At 40.1% G+C, this 22,025-nt stretch overlaps 1 protein-coding gene across 2 annotated transcripts in view; it reads right to left on the bottom strand.

The window, feature by feature from the left end:
• Positions 1-22,025, bottom strand: part of FSTL4 (follistatin like 4) — a 229,182-nt gene that overhangs the window by 24,628 nt on the left and 182,529 nt on the right. For both annotated transcript variants that reach the window (XM_062002672.1, XM_062002673.1), the window contains exons 6-7: positions 17,066-17,232; positions 3,342-3,462 (exon numbers count right to left, since the gene is read on the bottom strand). In XM_062002672.1, coding sequence (XP_061858656.1) covers positions 3,342-3,462; positions 17,066-17,232 — 288 coding nt within the window. The remainder of the gene's footprint in view (positions 1-3,341; positions 3,463-17,065; positions 17,233-22,025) is intronic.

Raw genomic sequence — 22,025 nt, 5'->3', positions numbered from 1 at the left:
ACAAAGGACAAAGCAGGATAAAGAGAATATAGTATGTTGGATAAAAATATAAGAAGAGGGGGCATATAACTAGAACCAGATTCTTTTGAGGAGAAAAAGGCAATAAAAGGAAAATGTTTTGTAAGCTGGACTCATGAGCTGCAGTGTGAACAGTAAACTAGAGCCCAGGTGATAGAAAAAGTATCAAAGGACACTAGAAGAGTTACTGTGGCTTTGAAAACACTGAACTGAAACACAGTCTAAAAGTTGGGACCTGCCTGCACAGAAAGAGTGAGCTTCGGACAGGCTGGGGAGAAATTCTTTTACTGCCAATTGGTTCTTCTTTCTCTACTCTTTCCTGATAGAGAAACTTGGAATTTTCTCTGTTGAAAAGAAAACCAAAAGCAGTTTCTGATAGTTTACATAGAATAAAACTCTCTTGTGTTTTTGATGTTAAAAACATATCAGTCTCTCCCTGGAGGAGACAGGTGAACAGATACACCCGAGTTCTGGCTGACTTGGTTCTGTCACATTCTCTTACCATTTCAGTCCAATACAGAAAAGCAAAAAAACCATCTCGTGTTGAAGATGGACTTTTTAGTTTGATAGGGACAGACAGAGACAATCCCCAGTGCTGAACCGAGTCCATCAACTATACTTAGATTCTCAGCACCTTCAGTCAGTTCAGTTCAGCTCAGCTCAGTTTCTTCCCTCTATTCCTGTCAAGAGAAATTCCTCCATTTGTCCTTTAAGTTACTAAAAACCAAGATGGATATCCTCAGCAGGACTCTGCCTTGGGAACCCTGCCATTGCCCTGTAATTGGTGCTGTTGCCCCAACATCGGTTGCTGGAGGAAGTTACGACACGGGTAGAAAAGGAGAGAATTTAGTGATGTGCACAGCCAGCCAGCCACATCAAGAAATGAAAAAGCCCAGCTTTTCAAAACCTAATGGCTCACATGGGAGTATCAATGCTGTAAGACAAAGATTTCTAGACCCTGCAGTTCCTTCTAGCCTGGGTTGATAACAGAATGCATTGCATTTTTTTTTTGGGCAGTATTTAGTGACTATATAGCAACATTAAAAAGCCACCATGGATAGAGTGGGTTTTTTTTCTGTAACAGTGTTCTTCTATTAGTAAGAAAAACCATACCCAGCTGTGGTGTGAAACTTCTATTTAAAAAGAAAATGGGATCTTTCAACAACAAGTTAAAGCTAAGTGACAGGCATGAGTACAAAACGAATCAATCCCTCCCCATGTTCCATCTTGCTTTCCTCTCATTCTGGTTTTCATTGCAAAGCCTTTGGGCTTTATATTCTCAGTGATGATAAAGTCTACATTGTTGTCTGCCAACTAAACTCCATTCAGGCCTCATAATATATCACATAATATACACGGGATTAAGTTGTTAGCTTGCTTTTCTTTCAACTGCCATTCATCAAACAAATAGCACTTTGAGGAAAGGAAACCTATTTTCCCAGCTGCAGCATGCACAATCTAGTTATCCACATTGCTGAGACTCCACAGTTTTCTGTCTCAAAAGATGACAAAATATTATGTAGAAACATTAAGCCAGTTTTCAGACAAATCAATCGGATGCTTTGTGGTCTCCTCAAGGTAATTGCTGTGAGTGGGGAGCATTTATGCACATCCAGAAGACCTAAGCTGCAGTCAAACCTAAACCCCACACCCACAATGGCAGTTCTTAAAGTGCCTACGTATCCCCCTTTTTTTTACTGTTTCTTTTCATGTCAGCCTCTCTCTATAAACTATCTACTCTTACCGGTTGAAAGCTCTCCTTTCAAGAAGTCTGTGGATACCCAGAGAAAGAACTAAATATTCATTTTCATAGAATCATAGAATGGTAGGGGTTTGAAGGAACCTTTAGAGATCATCTAGTTCAACCCTCCTGCAGAAAGAAGTCAACCTAGATCAGGTCACATAGGAACATGTCCAGGTGGGTCTTGAAGACCTCCAAGGGAGGAGACTCCACAACCCCCCTGGGCAGCCTGTGCCAGGGCTCCCTCACCTGAACAGTAAAATAGTTTTTTCTTATATTTAAGTGGAACTTTTTGTGTTCCAGCTTCATCCCATTACCCCTTGTCCTGTTGCTAGCTCCTGTAGAAAAAAGGGATGTCCCAACCTCCTGACACCCACCCTTTAGATATTTATAAATGTTAATAAGATCTCCCCTCAGTCTCCTCTTCTCTAAACAGCCCCAGTTCTCGCAGCCTTTCCACGTATGAAAGATGTTCCAGTTCCCTGATCATCTTGGTGGGCCTGTGCTGGACTCTCTCCAGAAGTTCTCTGTCCCTCTTGAGCTGAGGAGCCCAGAACTGTATTCCAGATGAGGCCTCACCAGGGCAGAATAGACAGGGAGAAGAACCTGCTTTGACCTGCTGGCCACACTCTTCTTGATGCATCTCAGGATGCCATTGGCCTTCTTGGCCATGAGACCATGTTTAGTTTATTATTAATCAGGACTCCTCTCTGTAATAAAGACATTGAATTTTCCCATAAAACCAAATATTTTCATAGCAGAGTATGTCAAAATCTACCCATAGTGAGTAACGGTTTACCTTATATCCTACTCTGGACATACTGGTGGTCATATTGACACATATAAATATGGGTTTAAAGTTGGAAAGTGATTTTGCTGTTGGGGACATGGATACTCTATGGGCTAGTCCCTTGATGAAACACTGGTTTAAGCTAACATAATTTTAAACTACATCCAACTGACTGAGTTTGAGGTCAGAAGAAAGATTACAAATGCCTGAATGGAAGTTCTGCCAGGTGCAAACGTGGTCCAGGGGATGGAGGTGAACAAGGATGCTGGAATACAGCCCAGGTGATTCTCTCACCTGTAAAATGATTTGCCCTTGTTTTGCAACCCAGTGGGCCATATCATTAGCCAATATAAATAGCCCTCAGCCAACCAAGCTGAGTACAAACAGGTAATGATCTGATATATAGCAGGGAGTTAGCTAGTTTTGGGAACACTGTGTTGCATCTATTTAAATATCCTGGGCTATTTCATGCAACAGAAATTATTTTCTGGAAGAAGAAATTATTGAAGCAACACTTCTGTTCACAAAAATAGTCATTAGTCTAAGAGATGCTTTGAAACACTGCTCTTAACTCTATGGAAATGTCATCAACAGCTCTTCTTAAAGTTAGGATACCTACTGATGTCCGTAATCATACATCCCCCCTCCCTTAGTATCTTTCCTTTGCCTGTGCAAGAGTGAGCAAACCCTGAGCTGCATTGTGGCTTTTCGTGTTTCTCTGCGAATGAGAATAACACACAACTTTGCTTATGGGAACATTTTCATGGATTGTCATATATGCTATTTACTAACCATTCACCTGAAGGATGTGGGTCTGATACAGTTCTTCGTAGCCATAGGCATGACAGGTGTAGTTGCCCATGTGAATAGTTGTTACCTTGGTGATGTAGAGGGAATCGTCTTCTCCAAAATCCTGTATGAAACAAAAGACAGGAAAGGTGTCTTATCATTTAGTAAAAACATTTTAAACACCACATGAAGGGAGACTACCTGTTCAGTGGATTTGATAGCATAACAGGTTGGGAACACAGCTTGAATTTTGAACAGTGAGTTTTAAAGTTAATACATCAACATGCAGGGAGAAAATGAGTGGCAATTTAAGAGTAAAGCAAAGCAACTCACCTGAGAAGATGAACTTTTGTGCTGGCTGCTAACAAGGTGCTTTTTGCACATAAAAAAAGATGGCAATCTCCAGCTGTTTAATTTATGGGGGAACTTAATATCTACCCGTTAACCTCAGATGCATAAAATGCTAAATTCCAGAGGGGTTAAGGTTTCCCTTATCTATGTGGATTCCTAGAAAATGCACTGTAACCGTGAGACTTGACAAGAAAGAACTGAAACTGTCACTTATCTCAGACAATATCTTAGGCAAGAGACAAGGAAGACAAAAAACATATTCTCAAAGAAACATGTTTTGATCTGTAACTGCTTGACAAATATCTTTATCCCCTTCTTCTTCCTAGATCTGCTTTTGCATTTCTTCAATTTTTTATTATAGATGAGGAGAATATGAGTTAGTAGAGATGTTTTAGCACTTGAATATGTTGTAGAAGTGCCCTGCTCTGGAATTTATTTCACATTATGGTTAACAGAACCATGGTGCTGATGGTATATGAAGAAGTTTCTCTTGTTACTTCATCACTGTTCAGATTTCTGAAGCTCCAGAATGTTTGTGCTTCTATGCAAATCCAGAAGGATACATTTAAGAAACAGTTCATGATCTTAAAGAACACTTTTTCTTTTATTAGCTCCATGCGTGATGCATGCTAAACTAAACTCTTTGCAGAATTTCACTGCAAAAGTATAGTAAAATTCAACTTAGAACCATGGTGTCACAAACCCAGTGCAATAGGGTGAGCGCTGAAAAGAGGTTCTGCTCATGAAAACCTTAGGACTGCTTTTAAAATTTCCATCATGTGGGTGGAAAGCCAACCTGCAGCCAAAGGATGTACAGGAAAGCCCTTTCACCAAGCCGTGCTGACTATCACCCTGGTCCAGCATAGCTACCAGGAGTAAAATGGAAGGGAGGTGAGGAGGTGAAAACTCACAGCTGAAGTCTTCCAGCATGACTTGATTGAACCTACCAGGGTGGTGGCACAGAAGAGCTATGCTGTCTTGCTCTGCTGTCTAGGAGTTCAGAACTTGGGTCCTAATTTGTTTGTTACGGAAAGGGGAATCCATGCGCAGAGGTGCTGACGCTGCTTCCTTTCCCTGCTGCACCATAACAGGTCCAATGCTACAAGGAATCATCCTCATACATATAAAGGGAGTTTGCTGCTTGACAAACTCCCTGTCAGCTCCTCAGAAATTAAGAGCACGAGTTGTTTCATCATTGGGTGGACTCTTTTCTAAACCAAAACTATTTGCATCTCCTTCTACCTGACATTTCCTGCCTCTTCAGGGTGCATCTGCTTTACAGCTTGAAATGTTCCTATCCAGCTATGACACTTCCAACATGTTTCGAGGGAAGCTGTGATTCCCTGCCTGAGAAGGAGGCAGACTTGCAAGGCCTGCTAGTACCCTTAAAGAAAAGTACAAAGTAGCCCATCTCTCGCAGTATAGGATTGATCCGGCACTATTTTGTTGGCTCTTGAATCTTCTCCAATAACTTCTGTCTTGGCAGCAGAGAAATGTTTTCATGTCCTTCCTCTCAGTGGCAGGCCAGCACTGGCAGAGGAGAAGTTTGAGAACTTGCCTTAGTTTTTAGACCTGTTACAAGGCACCTTGAGAGCGAGCACTGAGAAATAGAGTTTACAGGGAGAACCACAACATTTCCCAAAGTGCAGGCTTGATATGAGAGGGGACAGACATAATCATCTCCGTTCTGCAGTCTGCTGCCCCAAGGAACGTGCTTCCCACATGTGCAAAGGTGTGAACAATTACAAAGAATAAGATCAAATCCTTAGGTGATCTGGAATTCATTATCTATAATCAAAAGCATCTCAGTCACTGCTGCCACCTTGGATGTCAGGCAGATTTGGCATCTATGCTATGCTGGTTAAGTGACTCAATAGATTATTATAAGTATCTACTAAAAAATTCCAGTTTCAAGTATTTGTCTATTTTCTGTTCAGCTAGATCTTTCCTGTCGGAAAGAAAAGGGACACGAGTAACCGCAAACAGGAAAGATATCAGCCCTATTCAAATGATAGTTGCATGAGATAGAGAAAATGCTTGTGGTGGAAGGGACGTAATAACAGTTTTTGAAGTTAACTCCAAAGCAATTCAATTGAATTTACATCAATAAAAGCAGGATGGCTACTTCTATAGGATGATTTATAAGGAGTTGTGAAAAAATGGGACAATAACATTTTTCCTGTTTTAAGTATGTTGCTTCCTTTAAGATATCTCAGAAAAATATTGCAAATGCTTGGTTTCTGCTCTATAATTGTCTTTTTATGAATGACCTATTTTTTTCCAATGTATACGATGTATTAATATAAGTAAAGACCCTTTGTAAAAACGAACTGATGTGCGATTATGGTATTATTCTCTTCCTCTTCAAATGCTTTTTTTTTTTTTAAAGAGAAGCTTATACTGGTAGAATCATAGTTTATGACATTTAAAAACTATTTTCTGACTTCTGGCACTTAAAGAGGGTTATCAAAGATGATTTAATTTAACACCATATCATTTATGTTAGGCATAGAAAGGAATTATCTGCTCTGTGTTAGAACTTGCACACACACAAAGCAAACTCACATAAGACTACAATATTGTTAAGAATGACCAGAATCAGATGTGGGAAGGAAAAAGTGATTATGAAATTTAGGTTCAATACTGAACCTTTTGTTGCTACAAAAAGAATACTGAATTCTCTAACAAATTATTGACTCTTTTGGTGTGTTTATTGCAGCTCATGGTTTCTCCTTGTGTTTCCCTGTGGATATAATTAGTGCATTAGGATTGTAGAGTTACCTTTTTTTATATATGCATGTATTCTTAAGAACAAGCACTTTCTACAAAGGTATATTTGGAAGTGCTGTAAAAACACAAGCCCTAGAGCATTAGGAAATTACTAATCTGATTCCTTAATAGCCTCTAACTCTACATCTGACACTCATCCCAGCCAGGAGCCCTGCACTGCAGTGGCAAACCATCCCAGGCAGGCAGCGGGCAGCCCTGGTATATGGGCTATTCCTCACCCTCTCCTGTACTACACTGCCTTTGGGAGCTTTTGGGAACTGCTCCAGTGAACCTCTTACCACTGTACTAACCAGGGGGCAAGTTAACACCGACAGTGTGCTTAGTTGCCATTCTGGTTTGCTGGGAAACCAGACCTCAACGAGTTCTAATGCTGCAGTACTATACACAATGTTACCAAGCTGAGCAAGAATTGCAGGTCAACAAGGACTTCTTGCCTCTCAAAAACATGTATCAGGCAAGTGGGAGCTCTTTGTACAAAAGTTCTCAGAAATTGTTTAGCTCAAAACATTTTTAGAGATTCAGGCTCTGAGCTCCAACTCTCTATCCAAATACACACACATAAGCTTGCTGGGAGAACTGGCAGCAGAGAGGATGGGGTAAGCAGAGGGAACACGAAGAATTCACACTGGAAAAACAGAGAGGACGTATTTCACATGCTTTGGCATTTTTCAGATGGCTTTTGCTTGCAAAGCTAGGTTTCCAAGTCACTATGAGTCTGAAAGCAGCCAGAGGGAACCATAAACATCTATAAAACTGACCTAACGTAATTCTTTTCTCCCTAAAACTATCTCAACTTTACAGTACAGTATTTTAGAGTTGCCCAGGAGTCTTGGTGAGGGCTGCACACACCCCCAGGAGGTGAGAGTGCTTGACTGCTACTCCCTACAATGTTCACATGTGAACTGAAAAGATATTTTTATGTATCATCCCATGAAAAAGGATAGGCAACCAGAAGAAAGACAAAAAAGTAACTTCTGAGAAATGGTTTTCCTCGTTTATCACTAAAGGTGAATTTTCTTGTAGAAAGGTAGAAACAGAAGTGATGAAAATAAGAGGCAGAAACCATTCTAACCCCACAAATTGATAAGCCTTGCATCAAAGTGGCCAGATAAGGACAAGACGTTCATCATCGCTATTTCATGAATTTCATTATAAAATAAGATTACATGTTCTGTAAAAAACTCTAATTCAGCAAACTATGTTTATAATTGCTCATAATTGATATGGTTGACTAATGGCAGATAACAAACTGACTTTTCCAGCAGTTTGTCTCGTGTTTTCTCTCCCTCTTTTGAATTAAAAGTTCTCTGCCTTTCATGAGCTTCTTTTATGTTTTTTGGTTTCCCTTCACATTAAGGAGTGATTAAGTGACTTCAGAATATGTTTTAACTTTTCAAGATTTAAAAAAATGCACCACCTTGCAAGTTAAACTGATAACAGCTCACTAATCTAAAAAAAAAAAGGGAAAAAAAAGTTGATGCTGCACAGAGTCAATTCCAAAAAATAACAAAGCAGATCCTAGAGAATGGATATGTACTTTTTTTTTGGCATTGTATTTCCTTTCCATCACTACTGATTACCCAAGGCATCGGTCTCTCCAAACAGAAGATTTTTCATATTTATTTATCCCATTCCTTCTTTCTAATGCATTCCCTGGTCATACAATCTGCCGTGGCTCGGAGAAACTGTGCTTAGAAATGTGTAAAACATTGCATATTGCTTGTAAATCTCACTCACATTCTGTCTCAAGTGAAATCCAATATGTGAGTGTAATGCAACAAATCTCCTGCCCTGACACCCAGGAATGCAGCTGGTGCAGAGGGAGCCCAGGTTAACCTGAGGCCACGCTGCAGTGTGCAGGGCACTGGCTGCCTGCCTCTTTTGCCTATTTCAGATGCTTTCTGACACGTCTTGGGGTTGTTTCTACAAAGAATGGAAATGTATTCAGAACCCTTTAAATTTTGGCAAAATTTCTTGTTTTCCAGGAAATCTGAAAAGGAATTAGCTCTGTGGAGAGAGACCTGGGAGTTTGGATGGGCAGCAAATTAAACACGAGCCAGCAATGTGCCCTCATGGCCAAGAAGGCCAATGAATGACATTCTGGGATACATCAAGAAGAGTGTGGCCAGCAGGTCAAGGGAGGTTCTGCTCCCCCTCTACTCTGCCCTACAGAGGCCTCATCTGGAGTACTGTGTCCAGTTCTGGGCTCCTCAGCTCAAGAGGGACAGGGAACTGCTGGAAAGAGTCCAGCTCAGGGACATCAGGGGACTGGAGCATCTCTCCTGTGAGGAAAGGCTGCGAGGCCTGGGGCTGTTCAGCCTAGAGAAGACTAAGGGGGGATTTCATTTACACTTACAAGTATTTAAGAGGTCTATGTCAAGAGGATGTGGCAGCACTTTTTTCTGTTGTGTCCTGTGACAGTGGCAATGGGCATAAATTGGAACACAAATGTGCCACTTGAACATAAGTAAAAACTACTTCGCTGTAAGGGTGAGGGAGTCCTGGCATGGGCTGTCCAGTGAGGTTGTGAAGTCTCCTTTTCTGGAGGCTTTCAAAACCCTCCTGGACATGTGCCTGTGTGACCTGATCTAGGTGGACCTGCTTTAGCAGAGAGATTGGACTAGGTGATCTCTAGAGTTCCCTTCCAAATTCTACCATTCTGTGGTCCTAAGATTCTATGAATTATAGTAGATTCAGGCTTGTTATTTTTTGGAATAACTTCCAGTCACTTGAGAAAAAATAAACCAGACCTTGCCTTCTAGCTATAAATAGTAAGAAGGAACAGAAAAACAAGTCCCAGTGACAAAACAACAGACAACCTCCCCTTCTCTCCAACTATACAAACGCTGGCACGTACTCTACTGCAATATAGCACTACGGGGTACATGCACCCCACAGAGCAACCATTGCTCAGTCCATGTGATTTTACACCTACACGGTGATATTAAACCACCCCCATCAGGTGCTGAATGCTCCTAATATACATTGGAGGTGAGTCCCAATGACAGTTGATGCCCCCTCACCATGTTAATTTACAAATCTCCATAGCAGAAATAATGACAGAGGAAATGGAGCTGACCGAGTGGTTTCTTCTCTTAGGAAAATCTAACCAGTTGCTGGGACTTCTTTCTAAATAATAATAGTTCACTTCACTTTTAGAACCCAAACCCAGGGAAGCTGGGAATCTTCCCCATGTGGTTTCAGTGCTAATGACAAAAGCAGTCCTGGCAGTGGGGCCAGCTGGTGCCATTGGTTTTGCACTAGACAAATAAAAACACCGTCATCATTTCATAGAACCAGCACAGCAATGAAAATCTATTAACTAGTTCACATTTAAAAAAGCTTGCCTGATCCTCAGAGTCCTAGAAATCTCTTTCTGATAATGTTTACAGGATTTTAAAACAAAATGTACCCAAGCGTTTAATGAGATTATTATTATGCAAAATCTACAACAATGGCTATCACTTTGAAAATGATTTCTCCTCACTAATCAAACGTCTCTGATATTTTTTACAACAGATTCATGAGTGACTCATATAAAAATAATAAAAACTAAATTAGTCATGGGCTCTTAAATCACTTTCTTTGGTGCTTTTTAGAATTCATTTCCAGAGACAAGCTGAGAACTTATGCTTCATTAATATTATTTGTTCTTGGTTTTACACATGCTATCACTTTAGTAATTCATATGGAGGAAAATTCAGCCTTAAGCAAATGCCAGAAAACTATTGCAAACACAGCTTGATGGGGTATTAATTTATCTTTTCTTCTTTTTCTGCTCAAAGAATTTAGCACAGCATAAGACTTTGCTGGTAAGGCAAAAGAGCTTTTAGGTTGAACACACAGCAATGAACTTTTCAGATAGTTATGCAAGTACAATACAGATAAAAACAGACTAATTTTATACCCAGAGAAACTCAGAGACAACACAATGAGGAGAATCAATGGTGGGCTTTCCCAACGGAGATGTTGAAAAGGAGGAATTAGCATAGCAGGGATTTTGTGAAATGTTTCTATTAATTTGATCTACTAGACATTCCAGAGAAATGCAAAGACCATGGATGAACACGTAAGTATCAATCTTCAGAAGAAATTATATTAATCAGCTCCAACTTTCTCCTTACAGTCCAGAGGTAGATAACTGGGATTCATGGATTTTGGTCTGTAATTCAATTATCAGTTGCAACAGTCAGACCAGGTATGTTAGAATACAAATGATTTCAGAGTCCTAATTCATCTCATTCTCTTTTTTTTTTTCTAATGCATTTTTTAAGTGTGTCAGTCTAGTTACCTTAATACTTCATAGCAGATGGGTGCACTTCTTTCTTCATACCCATTTTTAGAAGATTCATAGTTCTGCTTTTCTGCTATAACACCCAGACCTAGTACATGCAATTCATCTATAGGAAAGGAGTATCTGATATCTCAGATTTCTCAAAGATTTATCAAGGTATGTGTCCTACATGCCTCTCAAAAATGCAAGCAAAACAAAAAACACCTCAAAGTAACATTTTCCTCCACAAAACCAATCTGTTTAGGAAGGCTTTATATTCCACCAACTATTTAGGACCAGCTGTAGAACTCTATTGTCTTCATGAAGGTACTTCTGCATTTACAATAACCACCAAAACACTTTGTGACCCTAAAATGAGCTATTCCAGTGAGGGCAGAAGTGGATACAAGTCCTGTGGTCTTCATTATAGCAAAGTGAGAGACCATACATTCTGACAATACTGCATTAATTTTCCACCTAATGTCTGTTTTAGAACCTACAGGGACCTAAGATACTATAACCACTATGGAATTTATTAAACTTTGATTTGAAAGAGAAAAAATTTGGCTCTAGACATTCAACTGCCTGTAATTTACTCCCAGCACTGTATTACTGCAGCATCTAGGATGATGCAAAGTTTGATCATTTTAACAGCTCGAATTCTATTAGCAGGGTATTAAGTGGGGTTATTCACACATGATCCTTTTATTATTTAACAGTGAAACTACATTAAAAACATCAACAAGAATATATTGCCTTCATAAAATCTGTTTTAATGAGAAATCTAGTCCAAGTGACTTGCACTTTAAAGGTTGGCCATTTGCTTTGGGTTTCAAATATTATACATGGAAAATGGACATCTACAAGAATATATATGAAATGTGTACCAAGGCAGGTAGGCACAGATCTTTAAAGAGACTGATCTTCCCAGGTGCACAGGTAGATGTGGAATATGAGCAATCAATGATTCAGAAAGTGGTCTGTGTCCCCTGTCCGCCTCTCCCTGATTCACTTCTGTCACTTGTACACACAGTGCACTATGGACCTGGCAGAGGTTTGGTGGGCAAAGATGGAGGCAGGCTTGATTTCAGTTGGACTAAGACCCACAGATTTGCATGGGGAGGAGGAAAACCTGTTTGGAGAAGAGAATCACTCCTTTTACTCCAAGCAGGAACATAACACTTGCAAGCTCAGCTTATGTGTCTCAGGTGCTTTGGGGCCCTAGGTGATGACAGGAACCCCAGCAGCAAAATCCAGACTTTCCAACTGAGTTTCCTTCCCTTGACAGGAAGCAATGGCAGAGAAGTGAACTGGAAAAGCCTTAGCAGGATGTACTGCTGTGCTCCCATCAGCGGCTGCTCAGCCACAGAATCACTGAATCATTTAGGCAGGAAAAGATCTTTAAGTTCACTGAGCCCAACCATTACCCCAGCACTGCCATAGCCACCACTAAGCCATGTCCCTCAGATCCACAGCTACACAGCTTTGGAATCCCTCTGGGGATGGGGACTCTACCATGGCCCTGGGCAGCCCATGCCCAACAGCTTCTCCCTGAAACAGTCTCATCACAGACTGTGTGACATCCTGATGTTATAATACAATGCGTGACATTGGAGAGGAACATTCAAGACTTCTTTGAGAATTTGGCACAGGGACATCTTACTGGCCATTTCTTGGTGTACCCGCTGCAAGGTAAGCTGACTGATATATACGACAATGACATGATGACAATAGCAAGCAAATGATATGCTGCATTTTGTTAATGACTGTCAGTTTGTTTTTTAAGGGCAATTATGGATTTTTCATCAAACAATGAGAAAGACAAGCCATAACGTAGTTGCAAAGCACTCTCAGGCACACCCCTGCCTTCAATTCCCTGGTGCACTTTGCATCATGTGGGACTTGACTCTGGAGTCTTGTGCGTGCTCCTGGACAGGATTTTTTCGGAGAGCAAGGACGTGCTACCCTACCTGGCATCGATAGAAATGTATTTCAACAATTTCAACCTGTATTTCAACAATCTGTTATGAAAAGCTTATTTTTGAACTAATGATCTAACGCACATTTGAGTTACAGCGTACAGATTAGTTAGAAAGGAATAATGAAAAACACTCCTGAATTCATGTTAGAGCCACCTGCATTACATTCAGCAAATTCCTGTCTACCTGTATTCTTTAACGTTTGTTTTCTTATGGTAATGTTCTGTTATTTGTGCATGCTTACACCACGCTTTTGAAGGAATAACTTCTGTTTATAACTGCTGTTTATAAATTTACATATGTTTCTCTGGAGATAACATCAAATCATGTGAAACAACACCCTATAAATATTGTATAAATACATTTGACTCCATGAGGAGTTTATTATATTTTCAAATTGAGGAATGCTTTCATAATCACATATTTGGGAAAGCATACTGCTTGTTCCTAGGGGGCAAAAGCATATTATTTTGAAAGATGACACATTTTAACCACTTCACTATTTGTAGTCAGAAATCAATTATAGCTGTCACAATCTCATCTGTTTCAGCTACATTATAGTTATTTTCTGCATGAGAAAAGTTTATGTGACTTTTTAAAAAGATGGCTGCAAAGGGACTTCTAATGGAGAAATAATATGGATGGGTAATTCATGGATAAATAGTATTTTTATGTTAAAAGCAATCTTAAATGTTTGCAAGAAAAATCATTTACTTACATGTACCATTAAGATGGCTCTTTTGCAATAGCTGTGTGACAACTGATTAACAAGGTTCTTCACAGACAGGACAAGACAAATTATTAATATGTTGCTTATGAAAGCTTCTGATTAAGACAGCAATGAAAAATTATTAATATTTTGTTGCCAATCAAGATATCACATAAAAATGATGTGAGTAATGCATTTAAACAACCAGGCTTTATAGAAATCTTCAACCTTTCCATTCTGTGCAAATTTAGGATTATCTAGGTTTTTGTTGACCGTCTTTGTCACTTCTAGTATTAATCTGAAACACAGTCAGCCTTCTCCTAACACATTTGTCACAAATCTGGACAAAATAAAGCCACAAAAGACTTTTCAGCTATGCCTCTCTCGTGCTGTGCTCACACCCAGTTGGAAGGATTCTGTTTTTTTCAAGAGTTGGGCTTCTACTTTCATGTTGTTTCCTGAATTAGCACTTAGAAGAAAAAGAGTTTAATTGAAATACAATATGAGGATTTTTCCAAGTGTGTGAATATCCTGTAGGTTTGTATGTGATTACCATTGTGCCAGGAGCAGGCACAAGTTAAAAAGGTACAATTAATCTCCTGTTGCACTTCCAATTAGCCAAATTGCTAACCTTATTGTGAAAAGCAGAAATGCAATTGAGTTTCTGCTTGAGGCACACTAAAAGAAAACTGAAGTAATTTAATTAACTGACTTCAAGTATATTAAGAAGCACACTGCCTTTAGTTTCCTTCTGTCAATGCCTTTAAATAGATTGCTGTTTAATGTGAGTTTCTGTACCCATGAAAGATTTAAGCTCTGAGCTGTCTGCTGCCACCCACTCCGACCCATGCTGTTGAGTGTGCATAGCTGCACGTATTTGCACGTTGCAAACCTCAAAGTGAATGTTGGTGCTTCTTCCATGCTACATGCAAGTATCAACCCCAAACACAAGTCTGTTCATGCTGCAGATGAACTTGGCTCATGTTTCATAGGTACAGGACTTTTAAAACTGGTGATTAATCTAAATAAAATCCTGGATTTACCAGATGAAGGACCATCTCTTCACTCCTGCTACAAACAAGTGCTCAGAAGTGCAGGTACCCCTTCTCAGGAGCCAGACAGGGGGCACACCTGAGGTCAAGAGTCCTACATATTGCCCACAGTGGAAGAGGGAAAAGAAAAGATGGCAATACCCAAGTTGTGTCATCTCAAGTAACCAGACCAGAATAGAAATAGCAGTGATATATACAGAACATAAAGAAACCTTTACAGTTTAATTAAAAATGAAAAAGGTGTAGAGGTGTTTATTAGATCTAAAAAGTTGATGTGCTAGCAGCAGGTGTTATATGACAAGGTGATAGAGGTCATAAACTGACAAGTGAAACATTAAAATTGATGCATAAATCCTGTTTTTCTTCCTTGTAATAATCTCAGAGTGCTCCTTTGATATAGTTTCCCGGTGATATACTATTTCAAACAGATCAAAAAGTGGGTTGTTTTTTCTTCTGTATTGCGTGGTACTGTCCTAGGGGGTGTTAAATCATTCAGGAACCAGTCAGTTTACGTGCAAGGGCATAACCCTACCTCTTAACATTTAATAACCAATAAGAAACAGAATTACCTACAAGTAAACCAGAAATCCACTTGAGCCAGTGCTAAATCAGGGAGGAACTGGCATTTCAGCCTGAAAACATACTCCTCAAAAACCTACTTAAAATAGTAGGAGTTGAAGCCTCAGCACCACATGCTATCTGTCCTTCAAAGATGTGTTTCTACTCCAATTACTAGACTGTCATTTTGTATCCAGTTCACACATAGACTTTAATCTTTTAAGATTAATGTGATCATAGCCAAAATTTCATTAAAGTAATATAAAACTCTGGAATTTTTACTGTTTTTGGCCAAAATACCCACAAGACTTCTCTTGAGCCTACAGGGTGTGTGGAAGTACGACTTCAGAAGAGCTGAACCTCACTTCTAATCCCAGCTCAACCCTGAGTCCAAAAACCTGACCCTAAAAACACAAGGTCTCAGAGCTAGTGAATATAACTACTAGAGGAAAAGGCTCTTTCTACACTCAGAGTATGCAAAGGTGCTTCATTTGCTCACTACAGGTTAAACTAAGCACGTTGGCAGCATGTGTAATCTTTACTAAGCTTAATCTGTGTCAAGGAATAGACCTGCTATGAAGAATATTTGCACAAGGCAGTAATCTGCCAGGTCAACCACCTGCATGGCTCTGCCACGCTCCAGCTATGGCAGGGAACACTGACTTTGCGCATCGCAGTTTGGCAGGTTTCTGTGTATTTTTAGTACGAGTCACCCAAAGGTTGTTATTCTAATGCTGGTGCAGATGGACGTCTATATGAAATCTGGTCAGGGCCACCAGCTTTGGGCTGGCTGTGCAATCCTGCATGTCCCTGTTATTGTTCCCGTATAGTCCTGTGCCAATCCTGCAGTGGGGTGCTTGCTGTTTTCAGGTTGCATTTCAATGTCATGCTCCAAATGGTGACAAGGAACGCATTTTAAAAGGGTAATACTTGCTTTAATGAAAAGAATGTTTATATGGTTATAATTACTGAGTTTGTGCACACAGTAACCAACTATACATAGTGTATGTGATTTTCCTGCTAAGGTAGAGTCAACAAATAATGGACAAAGTTGCAGCGCGTATTTCTGTCCCATGTGCTGTAATTTTCATGTATTAATGCATAATGGTAAAGCAAATGTTTTTTCACATTTCAGCAATCCTAGATACACAATTTAGGGAGCTACAGCATTGACTGTAACAACTCTGAACTTAGTGGTTATCAAATTAACAAGAGCTGAACAAAAATATAAATCAACTCTTGCTGTAGTATAATTAAAATAAAATCTGATTTACTGTGTACTTTAATGCAATGAGAAATGAAACACCATATTTTTTTGGTACACTATTTTCCACTCTCTCTGTAATTAAATGCTATTAAATAAATGGGTAAGTTTATACCATTATTCAGGTATTGTTTTTACTACAAACTATGACTCACACATCAGACCAGCACTGTGAATTAAAAAAGATTTGTCTTACTTCCAGTGAAGGTATTGCTACACCATGCTGAACAATCCCATATCTTAAACTGCTCATCAGAAATAGCAGCTGAGGAATGAGACAAGAACTGGCTGAAAGGCAAGTGAAACAGGAGGAACAGAGAGAAAAACATACTATTTGATTTAGATAGAAGAGAGATTTCATTGCCAACCATAAATGTATTGTTTCGTGCTCTCATTGAACCTGTTTCTGTGTACTAGGAAGGACATCCCTGAGGAGTTAATGGTCTGTAGAGCTGCTTTCCCCTGGGTTTCCAGGGTTGCTGCCCATGGACCACAGATTTCAACAAACTGAATGAGCAGCAAGGGATGAAGTACCAGTGCTATTGAAATGCTGGATAATTACAGTACTGAGTTTTAATTTCATAATAACATACTCCAAGGACGCCTGCACTCAGTTGCATACATGTTGTTTCACTTTTATTCCCAAGACACATTCGCATAAAACCAGAAATTGTTCCCTTAGAACTACCATCTATTAAATTAAGTCATATCCAATGCCCTAAGAATAAAACAAGATCAATTCTGGACTTACATTGATGTCCTCCAAGTCGAGGAAGTTCAGGATGATGCCGTTGCGCTTCCAGATGATGGGAGGCCGCAGTGCCCCGTGGATGCTGCAAGTCAGAACGGTGCTCAGGCCAACTGTAATGGTGGTAATGCTGATCTTCTGGTCCTCTGGTAGGCTCAGCTGAACCACCTCTGCAAGAAGAAACAACACAGGATTAATACCAAACACTACAAATGGAAAACATTCCTCTTCTCTCACCTCTGCCTTCATTCCAGGAACAACTTTGAATGATTTTGGCAAGGAGGTGGATTATCAACACTATAAAAAAATCCCTAAATAACAAAGCCAAGTAAGACACATAGAAGTTGAATCTGCCACAATCAAACTTGCTGCATAATTTTTCTGGTGCATCTTGCAGTAGTTGTGGCACTAGGGCACTAAGATGAGTCCTCTGACAAGTCTGGGTGCAATAATTAGGCCTACAAAGCAGTCAGCAATGAGGAGACAAGCTAAGGCTTTCCTGCCTGAGACTGTCTCTGTTTCTCTAGAGGACTCCCACCAAGGTTCTTTGAAAAGGCACAACAATGTCAAGTTCTTTCCTTGAAGAAGCAGAACTTAGGTAAGATTGTTGTCACTTAAACATAAATCAATCCAGTTTTTAATTGCCCAAATATAGTAAGTCATGAAGCATGAAAACTCCTTTACCAAAATGCAGCCATATATGACATCTGAGATATAGATGTTCTTCTGATCAAGGACTGAGAAGCTTTTTTATAATTTATCTAAATTTTAAAAATTCAGTTAATTTTACTGATACGTACCACACAAATAAACACCTGAGGCAGCAGCTCTTACTGAAAACAACACCAACATCTCTCTGAAACCTCACCATGTCACATCATTTCCTTCTGGCTCACAAGACATATCTGAATCTTTGCCATGTATGGCCACACAGATAGGTAAGACATTTGATGCCCCAGTTACTGCGGCTGCTGGTTGCCGTTATTAGACATTCCAGCAGCAGTGAGCCAGCAACAGGGCAATCAGGTCACATTGTCAAGGCCGCTGCATTCACAGTTTCATCATGCACATGATGAATTTACTTACTATTATTCTGCAATAGCATACCCTTGAAACTTTATTACATATAAATGCTGAAAACTGGGCTTTCAAGGCAATGGCCCATTGAGATGAATGGGGAATGTTTACAGTGCTTTGGTGTTACATTTTTTCAACCAACTCAGAAACTTGGACTGGGAAACAAAACACCTTTTCATGGCCCCAAAGCTCCTCCTTCCTCATGTCCACTTGTACTACCAGCGGTAAAACAGTAATCAAAGACATTCATGCTGCCTCACCCGTGGCCATGTGTTTTGGGGAAAACCACGTCAAGCAGTAGTAACAGTGTAAAATGGCATATGGGGTCAGGTTACTCCTCTCACTAGCCGGCAGAATTAGTCTTCATAGTCCTTGCCTACTTCTTATCTCTGTTATTACGACCTGCACAAGATCTGTGTATCACTTGCAGCATATCTGTGTTGGTAAGACCTAAATGCTATGTACACTTTCTCCCAGCCCTCCGAAGAAGTGCTGATGTTCAGCAAATCCAAAAACTCAGTTTTGTCATGTCAGTTCACAGCTTAAGATGTGATTTTGCCTTAAAAATTAACACCTTTAGTGGGAAAACCTTGCACTCATTTATGGGGCTTGTACTATGTAAATGCTTGGAATAAAAATGAAAAACCCCAGTACTTTTGCAAGAATCAATTTCCATCTCTTCGCATACCCTCTAATTGAAAAAGTGCTTTAACATCTCTTGAGTAGTAAATCTGTTAAATCTGTTCACTAAAATATTCAGCCTATTTCTGTAGCCTTGGGAAGCTTGGAAGGACTCACTTTAGTGCACTGGTCTAGCAGCTGGTGGTGAACACTCAGTGCAAAAAACTTGCTTGTGCAGCAGTACCCAAACAGGTCTGCATCCTTTCTCCTCCTAGTTCTTCCACCTAAGTGAGAAATTAATTGAATGTGTCAAAAATGGTATTCACCACTGTAGATCTGACTTAGGGCCAGAAAAGATCAATACAGCACTGCGTGTTCTTCCACTTAGTAGCCTGGGTGCCACTTGAGAAAGTGTACGGGCTGTTTCAAAGAAATGGTAGCTCTAGTTTTGATATATGGTTGATCAAAACTAGAAATGTTTGATCAATTGAATGCTATTATTTGTATTGCAGTGGCTCCCACTGGTGTTACACAAGAAGAGGGATTGACACAGACCATCAGGTAGTTTCTGCAGCTGAAACCTTAAAATCCAAAAAGGGGAAGCAGAGAAAGACTGGGAAAGGAAGGAGACCGTTACCTACCCAAAGTCATTGAGCAGGTTAGTGGCAATGCCAGGAAGAGAGGCTAGAGCATTCAATCACACTGCTCCTGTCAGATACGTGCTGAAGATGATGAGAGACGTGCCTGTTCACCACCGCAGTGTGACAGTGGCCCATCGAGGCAGTGATGTCCATCTCACCACCCTTGTTCAGCTGCCTAAAGCATGTAAATGGCACAGAAGGGCTAATAATGTAGTTTTTGTCTGCATAAAAGAGAGCTCCTTTTTTACGAATAAAATATTTGGAGTGCACTTGACAGGATAAAGAACTGATAATTACAATAATTTGTACCGTGGAGTAGGGCTAATGAGGACATGTTTCCTTGAGGAGAAATGAAATAGAGGGTCATTCATTTACAAGAGAATTGTTTTTTTCATCATATGGCTGTTTTCCTTAATTCCTTCTGTGGTTTCTCACACTGCCTTGAGTTCCCCGGCTCATGCTGGGATCCCATCACCTCCCTCCTCAGCAGCACTTTTTGAGTGCAGTAGAATTCAAGGCTCCTGGCCCATCTTCCAAATGACAGCTAAAGAGGGTTTTACAGTTTAGAAGCACTCTAATGAAAAATACATTAACTTTTAATTAAGAAGACACCTTGCATAGCTGCCATTCTTGGATGAACCATGTCAGGCCAAGAGATGACTTTTTATGTTAAAGCATGTAATTAGTACAGACCACTTTAACTATATAAACACACTCCTTTGAGTACTTCTATGGAGAATGTTTGAGGTCATCTTATTACCGGTGCATTTGGGAGCATCTTATTAACATCTAAAAGCCTTTCTACTAATACAGAATTATTTTGTGTGGCTTTACTCATTGCTTTATTATTACCAATAGAAAAGATTTCCTTATGTAATCAGGCATATTGGGAAGAAAACAGAGATTTCCTATGAGGCTTTTAAAAAACCTCAGAAACTTGTACTTAAGTTATAGAGCCCAGACACACTGATGCTAGTTGGATTATGTGTACAAATTATTCAAGCCACCATAATGATTTTGTGTAGAGCCTCTAGATTAAGTATTGAACACTGTTCACTTTATTTTACAAAACCTTTAGGAGATAAAAGGATTTTTACCATGCATATAAAACTGAACAGAACAAACAGGTAATATTCAAAGTGCACTCACTTGCAGAACACAGAATAGAATGAAATTTGGTCCTAAAATCAAGCAGTTTTATGTTTCATCTGGAAATTCTGCAGGATGACGCATGCAAAACAGCTTTCTGTATTCAACAGATTCAACCAGTATCAGTCCTAGCTGGTCATACTTATCAAGTCATGTCAAACCTGGTACTCCTCTTTGGATTTCAGTTGAAGTAAATCCTCAGTCTATTATAGCTGCAAACAAAAAAAGGTTCCTGTCAACTACTCTGTTATCAGAGAGAGATGCTATCATCAGAGAATGGGATGCCATCATTTTTGACTCAACTTTTAGTAGTTCAAGACAGTTGTAAAGCCTTTGTAATAACCACCTTTAAGAAGGAATGGGTAATCGTGTCTTTCTGTATCAGAGGTCCCGGAGCCACTGAATTTCAGAATGATTGGGGTTGGAAGGGACCTCTAGAGTTTACCCTGTCCAAGTCCCTGTTGAAGCAGGTTCCCCTTGATCAGGGTGCACAGGAACGCGTCCAGGTGGGTTTGGAAATGTCCAGAGGAGACTCCACATCTTCTCTGGGCAGCTGGTGCCACGGCTCCCTCACGCTCACGGTATTGAAGTTTTTCCTTGTGTTCAAGTGGAACTTATTGCGTTCCAGCCTGTGCCAGCTACCCCTTGTCCTGTCACTGGGCTCTACAGAAAAGACTAGTCCCATCCTCTTGATACTGCAAATCCTCTTTGACCATGGCAGCAGCTTGGCTCAAGAAAACTGTTTGACTTCAGGAATTAGAGCAGTGTCACCTTCAAATCTGTCTCCCCCCTTCAGGAGGGTGAGAGATCATTCCCTGCATGCCAGCATTCAGAGCTGAGAGGTATGGCAGGTTGCTCTGCCCTGTCTCTCACACCTTTTCTCTCTGCCATTAACATTCAGTAAGAGAGGCTGTGAAGCTCTGTGCACCTCTGGTGACCCACATGTAGCCATTCTGATGTCCTTATGTTAAATCTCTTGCAATACCAGGTCCCATGGTGACACGAGAGAATGTGAAGCCCTACTAATTCCTTTTCTTGTTAAAAATGTCAAGGTATTGTCGAGTCTTTTCCTTGGCCCCTCCTCTGCTCCGACTTTATTTCCTCAGGTGCTAGGCTGGAGTTGCACTGCACCTTTGCAAGCTGTGCATACTAATGAGTGCAGGTATTACTTGTTGTGCTGTTTTATCATGGAAATCTTTTTCTCTGCCGTCATTTGCAGCCCACCAAAGGCAATCATAATTTCACAATGAAGACATGTATAATTGAGGTCATTATAGGGAGCAACCTGGAATGAGCATCTATGGCGGAAAACTCATTGATTTAGCACTGCGTGGAGATAATTTACATAGTAAATGTCTGTTGCATGCCTGCCTTTGCTCATGCTACACTACATACAGAAACAGATTTCACACTTTCAGAAAGTGCTTAGTATTACTAATTAGATTTTTTTTCCTCTTAAATCTGAAGAAAAGATA

This window comes from Colius striatus, chromosome 9 (assembly GCF_028858725.1).
Source record: "Colius striatus isolate bColStr4 chromosome 9, bColStr4.1.hap1, whole genome shotgun sequence".
NCBI classification, from domain to species: Eukaryota; Metazoa; Chordata; class Aves; order Coliiformes; family Coliidae; genus Colius; species Colius striatus.
This window is presented reverse-complemented; position numbering and strand designations above follow the sequence as displayed.